Genomic DNA, 17,500 nt, shown 5'->3' with positions numbered 1-17,500 from the left:
CACCACTAGATGCCGCTAAAACTTAAACACTGCACCTTTAATTCAGAAAACCTCATGCGTTGGTTCACACACTCGCTCACCAGTCTGAGGTCACCGTCTCCCAGTATGAGGCTGAAGTCGTTGAGATCCTTCATGAGGGTGTTCAACACCTCAGTGATGCGTTTCCTGTGCTGGACGCTCACTTCCTGCAGCCGGGAAAACTCCGCCTCCAAACACATGAGATCCGACTGAGAGGAAGACAGAGAATTACATCCGAAATATAAACATTCACTGTGTGTGTGTGATGGGTAGGTTTAGGGGTCGGGTTAGTGTGTGTGTGTGTGTGTGTGTGTGTGTGTGTGTGTGTGATGGGTAGGTTTAGGGGTTGGGTTAGTGTGTGTGTGTGTGTGTGTGTGTGTGTGTGTGTGTGTGTGTGTGTGTGTGTGTGTGTGTGATGGGTAGGTTTAGAGGTCGGGTTAGTGTGTGTGTGTGTGTGTGATGGGTAGGTTTAGGGGTCGGGTTAGTGTGTGTGATGGGTAGGGTTGGGTTAGTGTGTGTGTGTGTGTGTGTGTGTGTGTGTGTGTGTGTGTGTGTGTGTGTGTGTGATGGGTAGGTTTAGAGGTCGGGTTAGTGTGTGTGTGTGTGTGTGATGGGTAGGTTTAGGGGTCGGGTTAGTGTGTGTGATGGGTAGGTTTAGGGGTTGGGTTAGTGTGTGTGTGTGTGTGTGTGTGTGTGTGTGTGTGATGGGTAGGTTTAGAGGTCGGGTTAGTGTGTGTGTGTGTAAGTAGACTAAAGATACTGGATCACTGGCGATATAATTACATAATTTATACATAACATTACAGCTGATGTTTATCTTGTGCTCTAGAGCTCCTACTTTTATGGCTCAATTAACTCTATGCATCAAAGCAGCAAGAATAAAATAATTTGAATTGAGTTTGAGTAGATAAAATCTGTCATTTGAACTATAGATCTAGAGAAACAACGTTTAGCAGCTTATTCTTGTGCACCGATAAATCTGTAAACTAAAGGAGAAAACTGAGATGCCGAGGCTGTCTTTATACACTACTGTTCAAAAGTGTGGAATAATTAGAATTTTAAAATATTTTAGAAAAGTCTCTTCTGTTCAACAAGGCTGCATTTATTTGATCAAAAATACAGTAAAAATTGTGAAATATTATTAAATATATAAATTATATGTTTTCTATGTGAATATAGAGTAAAGTGTAATTTATTCCTGTGATCAAAGCTGAATGTTCAGCATCATTACTCCAGTCTTCAGTGTCACATGATCCTTCACAAATCATTCTAATATGATGCTCAAGAAACATTTATGATTATGATCAGTGTTAAAACAGATTTTTTTCAAAATGACAGCATTTATTTGAAATAGAATCTTTTGTAACATTACAAATATCACTTTTGATCAATTTAATTCATCCTTCCTGAATAAAAGTATTAATTTCTTTTTTTAAATCCCAAACTTTTGAATGGTAGTGTGTATTTGAGAAACAGGCCAGAGTATTGATAATTTTATGATTAGATAATTTTGCAAGAAAACAAGACTATTGTTGTTTTCAATACTGATTAAAGGCCCGTTCACACTAAGGATGATAACTGTAATGATAACATTAAAGATGTAGGTCTAAAAATCGCTCTAAATATAAAAGAATATCAAAGTCCACATCACAACTATAACAATAAAGGCACATTCAGAATGATTTTTTCCAGCTGATGAACGATAAAAACATTGACAGCCAATCAGAATCCATCCTGCTTTCAGAACTCGAGCATTTAAAGAGACAGACGACAAACTGCAGTCTACTGGTGTGGACGCTAATATACTGTAGTTATCGTTTTTTAGGGTCCTATCACACAACCGGCACAATGCAGCACCAGGAAAGTGTGTTTCGCTAGTTTCAGCGTGGTGCAGGGCGTGAAAATGAAAACTGCGTCAGGCTGAAACTAGCGAAACACACTTTCCTGGTGCTGCATTGTGCCGCTTGTTTAAATAGCAAATGTATTTGTGCCCATCTGTGGCCCATGGGCTGCTGGTCTGAGAACGAGGTGTGTGTTCAGGCGCATTGTTGGTGCATTGCTATTTTGAGGAAGTGAAATAGACTGAGCCATTGACCAACTGAAACCTGGTTGAAAAAAGTCAATGACGCCGTATTTATTTAAAAAGCATGTTAGTAATATGCGCCTATAAGCGGGTCCACAACGCGCGTACACTCTGCTTATTACACACACACACACACTCTCTGCTTATTACACACACAGGGACACGCGCAACAGCAGCACACACGCACATGCTAAATATTTAAATAAAATTATTACAATGTAAAAGATTTTTATTGTGTACATAAAGATATGGAGAATCCGGCTTGTCCCGTAGATCTTCGCACACAAGCAGATCCGTTTCCTCGCTAGAGAAGCGTTCAGTATTTGTGTAAATGTAAATAGCGAATCCGCCATGGCGCGAGCGCAACTGGCTTTTATAGGGAATTGGAAATGAGACTCTGATTGGTTTATTTCACGTTACGTCCAAAACACACTCATTACTCATTAAGAGAACAGAGAAAAAACGCACCCATTACTCATTAATAGAACAGAGATAAAACACACCCATTACTCATTAAGAGAATAGAGATAAAACACACCCATTACTCATTAAGAGAAAAGGGACGACCCTTTTAGACCATGCGCCGGGAGCGCCGACCATTGTCCCTGTCGTTAAACTAGCAAAAGTGGATTCAGACACGATCTAAGTACGCTTGCTAAGTCTTAGTGCTTTAGACCATGCGCTTAGATCGTTAAATAGGGCCCCTTAGTGTGAACGGGCCTTCAGAGATTAGTTTTAAGAGATTGTGTTTGCAGTGTTTGTCGTACGGTTTTGTGCGACAGCTCCTCGTTGAGTTGTCGGTTCTGAACGCTCATGTCTTCATTCTCCTGAATCTTCATGTCGTAGTTCAGAGCAAGTTCCTCCAGCGCCTGCAGAACCTCCTTCACCTCGGCCTTCGAACTCTCACTCTCAGCCTGCAGTCGAGTCAGCTCACACTGCACACGCTCACGGTCCCCATGCGACGAGGCCAGCAGCTGCACACACACACACACACACACACACACACACACACACACACACACACACACACACACACACACACACACACACACACACACACAGCAAGAAAAGAGAGTTTGTTCTGCTGACCTATTTTACACAAGACTGAAATCATTCTCTATGCTGTTTTATCTTTATGATTCACATCTTTATGCAGTGGGCATTTTGGGAATATCCAAGCTCAGCTAACAGGGAACGTTCTCAGAGCTTTGGACAACGTTCTGGCAAGGTTCTTCCAGTAACATTAATAGAACGCTCGCTCTGCTCTGCTAACAAAATTTTTTTTGCTAATGTTCTCTGATTGTTACTTTTGAATGTTCTCTGATTGTTACTTTAGAATGTTCTCTGAACGTTACTTTTGAATGTTCTCTGATTGTTACTTTAGAATGTTCTCTGAACGTTACTTTTGAATGTTCTCTGATTGTTATTTTGGAATGTTCTCTGATTGTTACTTTAGAATGTTCTCTGAACGTTACTTTTGAATGTTCTCTGATTGTTACTTTTGAATGTTCTCTGATTGTTACTTTAGAATGTTCTCTGAACGTTACTTTTGAATGTTCTCTGAACGTTACTTTTGAATATTCTCTGAACGTTACTTTTGAATGTTCTCTTAACATGTTACTTTTGAATGTTCTCTGATCGTTACTTTTGAATGTTCTGGTTCTCTGAATGTTACTTTAGAATGTTCTCTGAATGTTACCTTTGAATGTTCTCTGATTGTTATTTTTGAATGTTCTCTGAACGTTTCTTTTGAATGTTCTCGGAACATGTTACTTTTGAATGTTCTCTGATTGTTACTTTAGAATGTTCTCTGAACGTTACTTTTGAATGTTCTCTGATTGTTACTTTTGAATGTTCTCTGATTGTTACTTTAGAATGTTCTCTGATTGTTACTTTTGAATGTTCTCTGATTGTTACTTTAGAATGTTCTCTGAACGTTACTTTTGAATGTTCTCTGATTGTTACTTTAGAATGTTCTCTGAACGTTACTTTTGAATGTTCTCTGATTGTTACTTTTGAATGTTCTCTGATTGTTACTTTAGAATGTTCTCTGAACGTTACTTTTGAATGTTCTCTGAACGTTACTTTTGAATATTCTCTGAACGTTACTTTTGAATGTTCTCTTAACATGTTACTTTTGAATGTTCTCTGATCGTTACTTTTGAATGTTCTCTGAACGTTACTTTTGAATGTTCTCTTAACATGTTACTTTTGAATGTTCTCTGATCGTTACTTTTGAATGTTTTCTTAACATGTTACATTAGAATGTTCTCTGAACGTTACTTTTGAATGTTCTGGTTCTCTGAATGTTACTTTAGAATGTTCTCTGAATGTTACCTTTGAATGTTCTCTGATTGTTATTTTTGAATGTTCTCTGAACGTTTCTTTTGAATGTTTTCTTAACATGTTACATTAGAATGTTCTCTGAACGTTACTTTTGAATGTTCTGGTTCTCTGAATGTTACTTTAGAATGTTCTCTGAATGTTACCTTTGAATGTTCTCTGATTGTTATTTTTGAATGTTCTCTGAACGTTTCTTTTGAATGTTCTCGGAACATGTTACTTTTGAATGTTCTCTGAAAGTTACTTTTGAATGTTCTCTGATTGTTACTTTTGAATGTTCTCTGAACGTTACTTTTGAATGTTCTCTGATTGTTATTTTAGAATGTTCTCTGATTGTTATTTTAGAATGTTCTCTGATTGTTACTTTTTAATGTTCTCTGAACGTTACTTTTGAATGTTCTCTGAACGTTACTTTTGAATGTTCTCTGAACATGTTACTTTTGAATGTTCTCTGATTGTTACTTTAGAATGTTCTCTGATTGTTACTTTTGAATGTTCTCTGAATGTTACTTTTGAATGTTCTCTGAACGTTACTTTTGAATGTTCTCTGAACGTTACTTTTGAATGTTCTCTGAATGTTACTTTTGAATGTTCTCTGAACGTTACTTTTGAATGTTCTCTGAACGTTACTTTTGAATGTTCTTTGAATGTTACTTTTGAATGTTCTCTGATTGTTACTTTTGAATGTTCTCTGAACGTTACTTTTGAATGTTCTCTGATTGTTATTTTAGAATGTTCTCTGATTGTTATTTTAGAATGTTCTCTGATTGTTACTTTTGAATGTTCTCTGAACGTTACTTTTGAATGTTCTCTGAACGTTACTTTTGAATGTTCTCTGAACATGTTACTTTTGAATGTTCTCTGATTGTTACTTTAGAATGTTCTCTGATTGTTACTTTTGAATGTTCTCTGAATGTTACTTTTGAATGTTCTCTGAACGTTACTTTTGAATGTTCTCTGAACGTTACTTTTGAATGTTCTCTGAACGTTACTTTTGAATGTTCTCTGAATGTTACTTTTGAATGTTCTCTGAACGTTACTTTTGAATGTTCTCTGAACGTTACTTTTGAATGTTCTTTGAATGTTACTTTTGAATGTTCTCTGAACGTTACTTTTGAATGTTCTCTGAACGTTACTTTTGAATGTTCTCTGAACGTTACTATTGAATGTTCTCTGAACGTTACTTTTGAATGTTCTCTGAACATAACATCCACATACTAAATACTACTATTTATGCAATTGTGACGAAGTATTTTGTCCCAAAGCTTGCCAATTATTCTGCTACAGACTTAAAAGTATGTTTGTTTGTTTTTCACAAAAACAGGGCATAGTATAAGTAGGCGGATGGGGACGCAGCAATAGTCAGTATAATGTATTTTGGGGAGCATCATAATAAAGTGTCAGCAGATATTAAGCAGACAATCTACTAATACTCAGCTAGTTGACATGTAGTTGCAAAATTGCTTCTAGTTAGTAGAATGTCTAAAGTGGACTATCGAAATAAAGTGTAACCACAGTATGTAGCACATTATGTACAGAATGCAGTATGCCAGTATTTCAGTGCAAACAGTGGCTGAATGCTGCTCTATTTTTGCCATATAACGATGTGACAGGAATAGCAATTTTGAATTCAGCAAATGTTTTTAACCTCTTCTTGATCCAGCATTTGCTCCTTCAGTTTTTCCACCAGCTGACACTGTAAATTAATCTCATCATCCTGTCAGAGAGAGAGAAAAATCAGTCAGAAAGCCAATTTTTCCATGCATTGACTACAGGCTGTGTGGGTTTGTGTGTTTTTTGTTTATGTTTGTGTTTTTTCTTTTTTGTGAGTTTGTGTGTTTGTGTGTTTGTATGTCTGTGAGTTTGTGTGTTTGTGTGTTTGTGTGTTTGCGAGTTTGTATGTCTGTGAGTTTGTGAGTTTGTGTGTTTGTGTGTTTGTATGTCTGTGAGTTTGTGTGTTTGTGTGTTTGTATGTCTGTGAGTTTGTGTGTTTGTGTGTTTGCGAGTTTGTATGTCTGTGAGTTTGTGTGTTTGTGAGTTTGTGTGTCTGTGAGTTTGTGTGTCTGTGTGTTTGTGTGTTTGTATGTCTGTGAGTTTGTGTGTTTGTGTGTTTGTATGTCTGTGAGTTTGTGTGTTTGTGAGTCTGTGTGTTTGTGAGTTTCAGTTTGTCTGTCTGTGAGTTTGTGTGTTTGTGAGTCTGTGTGTTTGTGAGTTTCAGTTTGTCTGTCTGTGAGTTTGTGTGTTTGTGAGTCTGTGTGTTTGTGAGTTTCAGTTTGTCTGTCTGTGAGTTTGTGTCTATGAGTTTGTGAGTTTGTTTGTGTGTCTGTGTTTGTGTGTCTGTCAGTTCGTGTGTCTGTGTTTGTGTGTCTGTCAGTTTGTGTGACTATGAGTGTATGTTTGTTTGTCTGAGAGTGTTTTTTTGTGTCTGTGAGTGTTTTTTTGTGTCTGTGAGATTGTGTGTCTGTGAGATTGTGTGTTTGTGTCTGTGAGATTGTGTGTCTGTGAGATTGTGTGTCTGTGAGATTGTGTGTCTGTGAGATTGTGTGTTTGTGTGTCTGTGAGATTGTGTGTTTGTGTGTCTGTGAGATTGTGTGTCTGTGAGATTGTGTGTTTGTGTGTCTGTGAGATTGTGTGTTTGTGTGTTTGTGTGTTTGCGAGTTTGTATGTCTGTGAGTTTGTGAGTTTGTGTGTTTGTGTGTTTGTGTGTTTGTATGTCTGTGAGTTTGTGTGTTTGTGTGTTTGCGAGTTTGTATGTCTGTGAGTTTGTGAGTTTGTGTGTTTGTGTGTTTGTATGTCTGTGAGTTTGTGTGTTTGTGTGTTTGTATGTCTGTGAGTTTGTGTGTTTGTGTGTTTGCGAGTTTGTATGTCTGTGAGTTTGTGTGTTTGTGAGTTTGTGTGTCTGTGAGTTTGTGTGTCTGTGTGTTTGTGTGTTTGTATGTCTGTGAGTTTGTGTGTTTGTGAGTCTGTGTGTTTGTGAGTTTCAGTTTGTCTGTCTGTGAGTTTGTGTGTTTGTGAGTCTGTGTGTTTGTGAGTTTCAGTTTGTATGTCTGTGAGTTTGTGTGTTTGTGAGTCTGTGTGTTTGTGAGTTTCAGTTTGTCTGTCTGTGAGTTTGTGTCTATGAGTTTGTGAGTTTGTTTGTGTGTCTGTGTTTGTGTGTCTGTCAGTTCGTGTGTCTGTGTTTGTGTGTCTGTCAGTTTGTGTGACTATGAGTGTATGTTTGTTTGTCTGAGAGTGTTTTTTTGTGTCTGTGAGTGTTTTTTTGTGTCTGTGAGATTGTGTGTCTGTGAGATTGTGTGTTTGTGTCTGTGAGATTGTGTGTCTGTGAGATTGTGTGTCTGTGAGATTGTGTGTCTGTGAGATTGTGTGTCTGTGAGATTGTGTGTTTGTGTGTCTGTGAGATTGTGTGTTTGTGTGTCTGTGAGTGTTTTTTTGTGTCTGTGAGTGTTTTTTTGTGTCTGTGAGATTGTGTGTCTGTGAGATTGTGTGTTTGTGTCTGTGAGATTGTGTGTCTGTGAGATTGTGTGTCTGTGAGATTGTGTGTCTGTGAGATTGTGTGTTTGTGTGTCTGTGAGATTGTGTGTTTGTGTGTCTGTGAGATTGTGTGTCTGTGAGATTGTGTGTTTGTGTGTCTGTGAGATTGTGTGTCTGTGAGATTGTGTGTTTGTGTGTCTGTGAGATTGTGTGTTTGTGTGTCTGTGAGATTGTGTGTCTGTGAGATTGTGTGTTTGTGTGTCTGTGAGATTGTGTGTCTGTGAGATTGTGTGTTTGTGTGTCTGTGAGATTGTGTGTCTGTGAGATTGTGTGTTTGTGTGTCTGTGAGATTGTGTGTCTGTGAGATTGTGTGTTTGTGTGTCTGTGAGATTGTGTGTTTGTGTGTCTGTGAGATTGTGTGTCTGTGAGATTGTGTGTCTGTGAGATTGTGTGTCTGTGAGATTGTGTGTTTGTGTGTCTGTGAGATTGTTTGTTTGTGAGTTTGTGTGTCTGTGAGTGTGTATGTGTGTTCTGCTCGCACCTTGTCGTCCAGTTGTTTGTAGAGTTTGCGTATCTCTTCCTCATATTTGAGCTTGTGTTCCTCTGGGATTAACACACACACACTGATGCTCTGGTTGTCTTCACTGACATCAGACTCCTCAGCCATGAGATCCAGTGCTGACACACACTCTCCTGAAGCACAATCACACCATTATGTACTCGTACTACAGTAAAACTATAATACAAGTTTACAGGACCCTCCTCTTAAGCTTTTAGAAACATTCTGTCATTTTGTCTTCATTTCACTACAGTTTTACTTTAGTAACCCTTACACTACTTACTTCTAATGTGGAAGTACACTGGTACATTTTAATACTTTTTTTGTACTTTTTTCTCATTACTGGGGTGATACCATGGTACAAACTAATAAATGGTGTAACATTTATTCATTTAGCAGATGCTTTAGCGAATGAATGTCAGATATTTACATGATACTCAAAGGTACTTCCAAGAGTACCATGGTACTGCCACGGTAAATGTCCAAAGAAAAAATAAAATTGCTGTGTCTTATTTAAAATCATTACAAAGTAAGCATACTTTGGCAATATTCTCCAATAGACTGAAAAAAATATTGTGATTTACTTTAAAACGATTTTTACTCAGAAATTGCTAGTAAATAATAACAAAGAAACGGCAAGTAACACATTAAACTTCTAAGTAAAAAACTGAAATAGTACTTGCAGGTAAAACATGCTTCAATAATCTTTGTTTTATCTATTAAAATTAATTGATTTAGTTTGATTCAATTAAAATAAATTATTAATTCATTATTTAATTATTTATATTACAATTATTTTTTAAAAAATCAATATGATCAAACAAATATTTAAATAAAAAATATATATATTTTTTATATTTAAAACTGATTTTACCAAATTAAATGTACGATTAATTTATTTAATTTTATTAAAATATACCAATATGATCACACAAATATTTAAATGTTTTAATTGATTTAAAACTGATTTTACCATGGTGCATGTCAGCATGTTTTGTTTTGTTACAAAATGTACTATAATAAACTTATAACTTTTTAAAGGGTAATATATGAAGAGTTCAGATGCAAAAGCCTCTAAGTGCCATCTGAAATTTTCTTCTTGAATGAAAATTTTTATCAAGCTCGTATATTTAAGTTCAGTAATTTCACTTAAATGACAATTAATAGATAATTTTCATTGCCATTTAAGTGAAATTACTGAACTTAAATGTACGAGCTTGATAAAAATGATCATTCTAGATGAAAATTTCAGATGGCACTTAGAGGCTTTTGCATCTGAACTCTTCATATATTTAGTCACGCCAGTATTGTAAATATATCAATATTATCAAATAAATAGACTTTTTAAATATATATTTTTTAATTATTTTTACTTATTTAAAACTATGATTTTATCAAACCCCATGCATTACTATGATAAATATGTCTGATGAATATACCACCATGTTACCAGTCCAAATCAATCACGGTCTCGTAGAGAAATCAGGTGTGTGTGTGTGTGTTCTCACCGTCACGCCCGCGGTTAAGCTCCGCCTCCAGCCTCTGGATGTTCTCCTTCAGGTTCTTGTTCTTCTCCTTCTCTTTCTCATATTTCCTCTTCCACTGTTCTGCTGTCAGCTCCAGGTTCACCGACGCCGTGTTCCTGATGGTCTTTGCGCTGAGAGAGAAGGAGTGTCACTCTAAAAAATCTTGGGTTATTTTTTCTACCCAAAACCTGGGTTGAGCCTTTTGGGTAAATTTTTGGGGTTATTTTTTTCAGTGTTTGGGTAGTTTTTGTGTAACCCAGATCCTGGGTCAGAAGTAACAACCCAGGGGTTGAGTTATTTATCGCAGGCTTTTTGCGACCTCTTGAGGAGAGAGCAGTGCAGCTCCGTCAAATTGTTATTTTTTATATATAAAAATTCATTATTGTTCTGTATATCATTTAATTTTATCCAAAGCAACATACAGGGGCATCAACCCATCGTCGATTCGGGTCACCTACACGAGTTTAAGTTAATCCGAAAACATTAATTCATGTATGAAGTAAAAAAAAAAGCAAAAAGCTAGAACTATAGTAAAAATAAAAATGGGTTAAATCAACCCATTATGCTGGGTTAAATAAACTGGGTAAAATTAACCCAACATGTGTTCTGTCCTATATTTACCCAGCTCTTTGTTGGGTTGTTTTTAACCCAGTGTTTTTAGAGTGTGTGTTACCGTTGTCCGAACATCAGAGTGGATTTGGTCTCGGCGTCGTTGAAGGCTGAAGGTGAGCAGCAGATGAACATGGTGGTCCTGCAGTTTCCACCCAGAGAATCCTGAAGGATCCGCGTCATCTTACTGTCCCGGTACGGCACGTGAGTCTTCTGCACCGACAGAGAGAACTTACTGAGCTTAAATGGGTTAAAGCTGACATATTATGTCCCTTTTCACAAGATGTAATATAAATCTATGGTGTCCCCAGAGTGTGTCTGTGAAATTTCAGCTCAAAATATAATCACTTATTACAGCTGGTCAAATTTGCCACTTTTTGGGTATGAGCAAATATTTGCCGTTTTTGAATGTGTGTCCCTTTAAAGCTGCCGTCGGCAAGTCTGGCAGATTGGGTCGATTAGCCAAAATTTTGAATGTTTACAACTCTCATGCCCCTCCCCACTACCAGCGAGCACCCTCCCATCGAGGTCGTGCTCGTCAGTGCGTCACGGTGCGTGTGTACCTGATTTTCTGTGAACGCGTCCGTCTCTTCAGCATCTATCAACACCATGGACTCGGAGGTAGGCTGCCCTGGCTAATCTATCCATAGATAGCAATAACCGAGGAATTGGAAGCTTGTTAGTAGATTTTCTCTCCGCCATCACGCTTCATGCAATCTCCAGGCGAACTTCAGGCGTGGCGTGTGCATGTGATATTAACGTGCGCGAGTGAGGGGGGATCTGTGGCGTGTGCACGACCTGTGATTGACAGTCAGATCTCACACACCCCTGCGCTGATTGGACCTGATGAAGCGGGAGCGCTGGATTTTTGCAAAACAAATAACACGCTCCAGGTGGAGTTAGAAGCTCGGGTTTTTTTCTAAAACCACCTTATTTATGTTGTTCTGTCGGATTATAGTGTCGATTACACTGAATATGATCAAAAAAATGTTGCCGACGGCAGCTTTAAATGCAAATGAGCTAGAAATGGCATGCTTTGCTCAAACTGTTGCGTTAGAACTGGTCACTGTTGTTAGACTGGGTAAACCCAGCCCGATCTGATTTGATTTCTCCCCGTACATTCTACTATCCTGCTTCCGTTAAATCTACGAGGACCAATCACAAACTGGCTTATCCACCAGGCGCGCTATTGGTGGGTTTAATCCAATCCAATTCATTTTAACAAACAAATGTTTGTTAGTTAGGCTTCTTTAGTTTAGCAAACAAGTCGCTCGAGTGGGTGTAAATACCACTCACTTTCATGTTTTTTTTTGCGTCGCTCTACAAAGTACGTCACTCCGGATCGTTGGTCTGATTGGTTGAAGGACTATCCAATTGCGTACGGAGTCATTTGAACTATACCCGTTGATCGCGCCTCTTGTGCAGAATAAAATACAGAGCAGACTCTCCAGACTAATGTTCAATCTTAAAGGACTGAGCTTGGTCTGGTGATAGCCAGACTCGCTTGCGAATCCAAATGTCGGCTGGTGTGTGTAAACGTGCAGATTAAGGGCCGGTAATATTATAATAAGATCCTCTTCATAGATCGGCTTATTTTCTGACATGCTTGCAGAGAAAGGCTCACCAGAACACAGTTACTGGGTTTCACTTTTCATGTTTTCTGGGTTGGTAGAAGCAACAGGGACTCAATAATAGCACTTAAACACGGGAAAAGTCATATATTCATGATATTTCCCCTTCTATCCATCGATCAGTTCCTCTGAAGGAAAGCGCAAGGCATTGGTTTGATATGCAGATGCTGTGACTCACGGTGCCTTCGGCCAGAGCTGAGATGACGTTTCCCAGCGCTGACAGAGACTTGTTGATGTTCTTGGCTTCATCCAGGACCGATCCCTCCGCTCCCGTCTTACTCACCTGGAAAAATAACACTACACTTCAAATGTCTGGGGTCAGTATGAAGAAATGAATCGTTATTATTCAATACGACTGCATTAAAAGTGACAGTAAAGACATTTATAATGTGACAAAATATTCTATTTCAAATAAATGCTGTTCTTTTGAACTTTCTATTCATCAAAGAATCCTGACGAATAAAATGTATCACAGTTTCCATAAAATATGAAGAAACAACACTGATAATAATCATAAATGTTTCTTGAGCATCAAATCATCATATTAGAGTGATTTGTGAAGGATCATGTGACACTGAAGACTGGAGTAATGATGCTGAATATTCAGCTTTGATCACAGGAATAAATTACACTTTACTATATATTCACATAGAAAACAGTTATTGTAATAATACTGTAATATTTGTAAAAATTTTTACTGTATTTTTGATCAAATAAATGCAGCCTTGATGAGCAGAAGAGACTATATATATATATATATAATTATTCAAGAGAATTTGAATAAGGGAATAATACACTAAAAATGACTTTTCAAAGTTGTAAATAAATCAAAGATTACTGGAGTATGTTTTACAAAAAAAAAAAAAAAAAAAACTTTGTCTTTCTACTTCAAAATTTCATATTTAGTTAAATGTGTTTCTTTGTGATTAATTGTGAAATTTACTAGGAATTTTCTACGTGAAAATTGTTTCTACATCAGATTTTTTCAGTGCATGTTAAACAAGTGTGTATTGCACTTTATTTTATTGAACAGAGTTCTCAGATGTTTCTCCTAAAAGTTCTCAGGAGACATAAAGACTCTTTAGCTGAGAGACACATGCGGGATTAATGAGATCTTTTCTCCATTTAATCTCACTCTAGGAGTAACGTTTGAGACATTAATGAGATGTATTTCTGTCCTGCAGGAGGACACACACTCTCACGAGGCTATGAAAGCACCTTCTCGCTGCCGGCCAGATCCACCAGGTAGAGTTTCCCACAGAGTTTCTGCTCCGTCTCCACGTGCTCCTGTTTGATGCTGATGAGGAATATGCTGTGACTCCTGGAACTGTGTTCATTCATATCTGACACACAACATCACACCAGTCACAAACAACATGTCTTCAATGTTCAAAACATCCGTTTTTTCTTGAACATTTAGGGAACATTCCATTTGATCATTCTTCAAACATTATGGGAATGTTACTTTTGAATATTCTTGGAATGTTCCGAGTAAGTAGTTACATTTAAAAAATGTTACATTTTCAAGTGTTCCAAGAATGATGTATTAGCAACATTTTTGTGCTAACATTTTAAGGACCAGATAATTTTGAACGAACATTCTATTCTATTAATGTTACTTATTACACGGCTCTGTGGAATACTTGATTCTGATTGGTCAATAGCACCATCCAGCGGTATGTTATTCCCAGATAACAAACGCAGGCTCATCCGGGTTACAACATTTACATGTATGCATTTGGCAGATGCTTTTATCCAAAGTGCCTTACATTGCATTTCAAGCTACACAATAACATTCTTATCAGTTCTTTCTTTCCCTGGGAATCGAACCCATGACCTTGGCGTTGCAAGCACCAGCGCTCTACTGTTAGAGCTACAGGAAAGCTGTAGTCACCAGCGCTAGGAACGGCTTTTCTTCGTGGAAGTTTTGCGTTTGGTGAGCTAATAAAGTATTAAAACTCAGTTGAATCAATATTTTGTGTACAGTTATTTAATTATGGCATCCAGTATTATGGACTCGCTCTCTCTCGTTTCATAAAAACGCGGCGGCGGCCATTTTGTGACTATTGTTTTGTTCACTGTTGGATTATGAGATACAAACAGGTACGATTTTAAAACAGTTTAATCTGAAATCAATATCTCCATAATTATTTATGTGTTGAAATGCTGTGTAATAAGTGTTATGACTGTATACCGTATCTCTTAAATGTCCGTCTAGTTTGATCTCGCCGCTGAAACTGCTCTCTCCGCGGAAGCTTTACGCTTAAACACCTAATCAAATATATCAACTCATATCAATATTTCGTGTCTAATTATTTACTGATGTGGCAAATAGGCGTGTAATAAGCGTGATAATGTACATCCAACCGGTTGTTATCTCAGAATAAACCCCTTCAGGGGTGTGTATGTCTGTGTTTGTCTCTGTGTGTGTGTGTGTGTGTGTGTGTGTGTGTGTGTGTGTGTCTCTGTGTGTGTGTGTGTGTCTCTGTGTGTCTCTGTGTGTGTGTGTGTGTGTGTGTGTGTGTCTCTGTGTGTGTGTGTGTGTGTGTGTGTGTGTCTCTGTGTGTGTGTGTGTGTGTGTGTGTGTGTGTGTGTCTCTGTGTGTGTGTGTGTGTGTGTGTGTGTGTGTGTCTCTGTGTGTGTGTGTGTGTGTGTGTGTGTGTGTGTGTGTGTGTCTCTGTGTGTGTGTGTGTGTGTGTCTCTGTGTGTGTGTGTGTGTGTGTGTGTGTGTGTGTGTGTGTGTGTGTGTGTGTGTGTGTGTGTGTGTGTTCTCAGAACAAACCCCCCGACAGGATGATGAGGATCCCGACGCGAGGGGTCTTGCATCAGCCTGAAGGGAACAACCGGCTGGATGTACATTATCCCTTACTGAAAGAACGTTTGTTCGTAACTTTGAGAGAACCTTTGCAGAACGTTCCCTGATAGCTGGGACTTTATAGTGTGTTCGTAAACATCTCTACACAGTTTCAGCAATGCTCTGTGATGTGCAGTAATCCTGGGGTTATTCTGAAAGTGTGGCTTAGAGATACTGACTTGTAACAGCGACGTGACGATTGGCTTTTCCCTCGTCAATAACATCCATCACTTCATCAGGGCTGGAAACAAAACGTTCAGTACAACCCTGTACACACACACACACACACACACACACACACACACACACACACACACACACACACACACACACACACACACACACACACACACACACACACACACACACACACACACACACACACACACATTGTAAGACGAAACTTATTGGCACGTCTTTATCTAACAATACCAGATGTTATGATATATGACATGATGACACAATATATGATATATGATACAATATTATGATACTACACACTACTTTATATTTTATATGATATATGATATGATGCAATATGCAACGATACGATAAGCTATATGAATATTATATAAAATATGAATATATTTATAAATAATATAAAATATATCATATTGTAGATATAATACTGTATCATATATATTATTATATCATCTATGATATGATATGTGACAATATAACAATATATGATATGAAATATCATATGAAGGGAAATAATATCTATCTATACATTTTTTAATTGTAAATAAAACTGATAATTAGAGCATGAAAATAAAATACTTTTTTATTTTATTCAATGAGTTACTTGCCCTTTCTTTGTAGTTGTTTGTGAAATTTAACAGCAATTTCTGAGTGAAAATAGTGCCTATATCAGTTTTATTTAGTGTATTTATTATATATTTTCAGTTTTGAGTTCTGAGAGTTTTCATAGTGTAATAATGATCTCATTTATTTGAGAAGATGAAGGAAGATTTGATTGCTCAAACATCAGTGATGTTCACGGTTCCTGCATCTCGACAGAGAGAATCGGCTCACCTTCACATAGGGAACTCGGTTCTTGTCCTCGTGCACAGACAGGTTTGTCTTACTCACTGTGAGAGAGAGAGAGAGAGAGAGAGAGAGAGAGGAGGATGAGGGAGAGAGAGAGAGAGAAGGATGAGGGAGAGAGAGAGAGGAGGATGAGGGAGAGAGAGAGAGAGAGGAGGATGAGGGAAAGAGAGGGAGAGAGAGAGAGAGAGAGAGAGAGAGAGAGAGAGGATGAGGGAGAAAGAACAAAGATAATTCAGCTGTTCCAAACCCATGCAAATTTACACTGAAATCAAAGAGCATGTTTTACAAGATAATCCGATTTCAGTCTTTCTACTTCAAAGTTTCAATGTGTTACTGGCTGTTTCTTTGTAATTAATAGAGAAAATTGTTCCTAAACCAATTTTTTTCGGTGCATTTCTTTTGTGGAACACAAACAATGTTCAGCATGATGAGGATTCGTACCTTCAAGCTCAAAAACACACCATGCAAATCATTAAAATAGTCTTGCATTTCAGTGTGTTTCACTCACGAATCTCTCATAACTTCAGAAGATGTGTAATATACAGTGCAGGTTTTGTATGAACTACCGTTTTGATATTTTTATGATGCTTTTATGGTGTTTCTTAATTTATTGCATCACTCTTAGAAGAAAAGTTTCTATATATAAGCTTAAATGTTTCCATCAGAGTTTGATATTTAGTTTTTTTTTAGATCATTCTATGCATTTCGTTTTAATTCATCAATTTTGTTTTTAACACATTTGTTTAATTTTGATCTCATTTTATGAATTAAGCAGCTCGTAAACATACTTTATCACTAGAGAATTGTGATATCACGAGACATTTCTCCCTACATAGAACATTTTTGGCAAAAAGGTTTCTTTAAAATTGAGTCTAGAACCCCATTTAGCCTTTTTTTTTCCTAAGAGTGAGAGCATGAGCTTTCTGCTAAACATCTCCTCTTGTGTTCCACAGACGTCTGGGTCTGCAGTGACACGAGGGCGAGTAAATGATGACAGAATCTGCTCATTTTTAGCTGAATTATTCCTTTAATGAGCACATGCACATCCACAGAACGGCCTTGAGTTTATGATGACAGTAACAAGCCTTTGAGACAGACGCGTCTCTAATCAGACTAACACACACACACACACACACACACACACACGCGTGCGAGAGAGAAGCTTCATTCGAGTCGAGGCAGATATAAAACCGCATATGTGAACGTCAGTTTCTTTTTAATCAAATATAGATACAGCGAGACTGACGTCATCTCGCTTCATATTTCATCTTCTCAGCGCCTGTCGATCTCTATCTGTTTCATTACTCATCTCTCTCTCTCTCTCTCTCTCCTCTCTCTCTCTCTCTCTCTCCCTCT

At 37.7% G+C, this 17,500-nt stretch overlaps 1 protein-coding gene across 4 annotated transcripts in view; it reads right to left on the bottom strand.

Moving 5' to 3' along the window:
- kif5ab (kinesin family member 5A, b) overlaps positions 1–17,500 on the bottom strand; it is a 54,190-nt gene that overhangs the window by 14,840 nt on the left and 21,850 nt on the right. For all 4 annotated transcript variants that reach the window (XM_082136364.1, XM_082136365.1, XM_082136367.1 and 1 more), the window contains exons 6-15: positions 16,130–16,185; positions 15,274–15,361; positions 13,459–13,583; positions 12,419–12,523; positions 10,674–10,822; positions 9,983–10,131; positions 8,457–8,608; positions 6,093–6,161; positions 2,869–3,075; positions 81–227 (exon numbers count right to left, since the gene is read on the bottom strand). In XM_082136364.1, the coding sequence (XP_081992490.1) occupies positions 81–227; positions 2,869–3,075; positions 6,093–6,161; positions 8,457–8,608; positions 9,983–10,131; positions 10,674–10,822; positions 12,419–12,523; positions 13,459–13,583; positions 15,274–15,361; positions 16,130–16,185 (1,247 nt within the window). The remainder of the gene's footprint in view (positions 1–80; positions 228–2,868; positions 3,076–6,092; positions 6,162–8,456; positions 8,609–9,982; positions 10,132–10,673; positions 10,823–12,418; positions 12,524–13,458; positions 13,584–15,273; positions 15,362–16,129; positions 16,186–17,500) is intronic.

This window comes from Leuciscus leuciscus (genome assembly GCF_965113295.1).
Source record: "Leuciscus leuciscus genome assembly, chromosome: 14".
NCBI classification, from domain to species: Eukaryota; Metazoa; Chordata; class Actinopteri; order Cypriniformes; family Leuciscidae; genus Leuciscus; species Leuciscus leuciscus.
The sequence above is the reverse complement of the archived record's forward strand: the minus strand, read 5'-3'. Positions and strand labels throughout refer to the sequence as shown.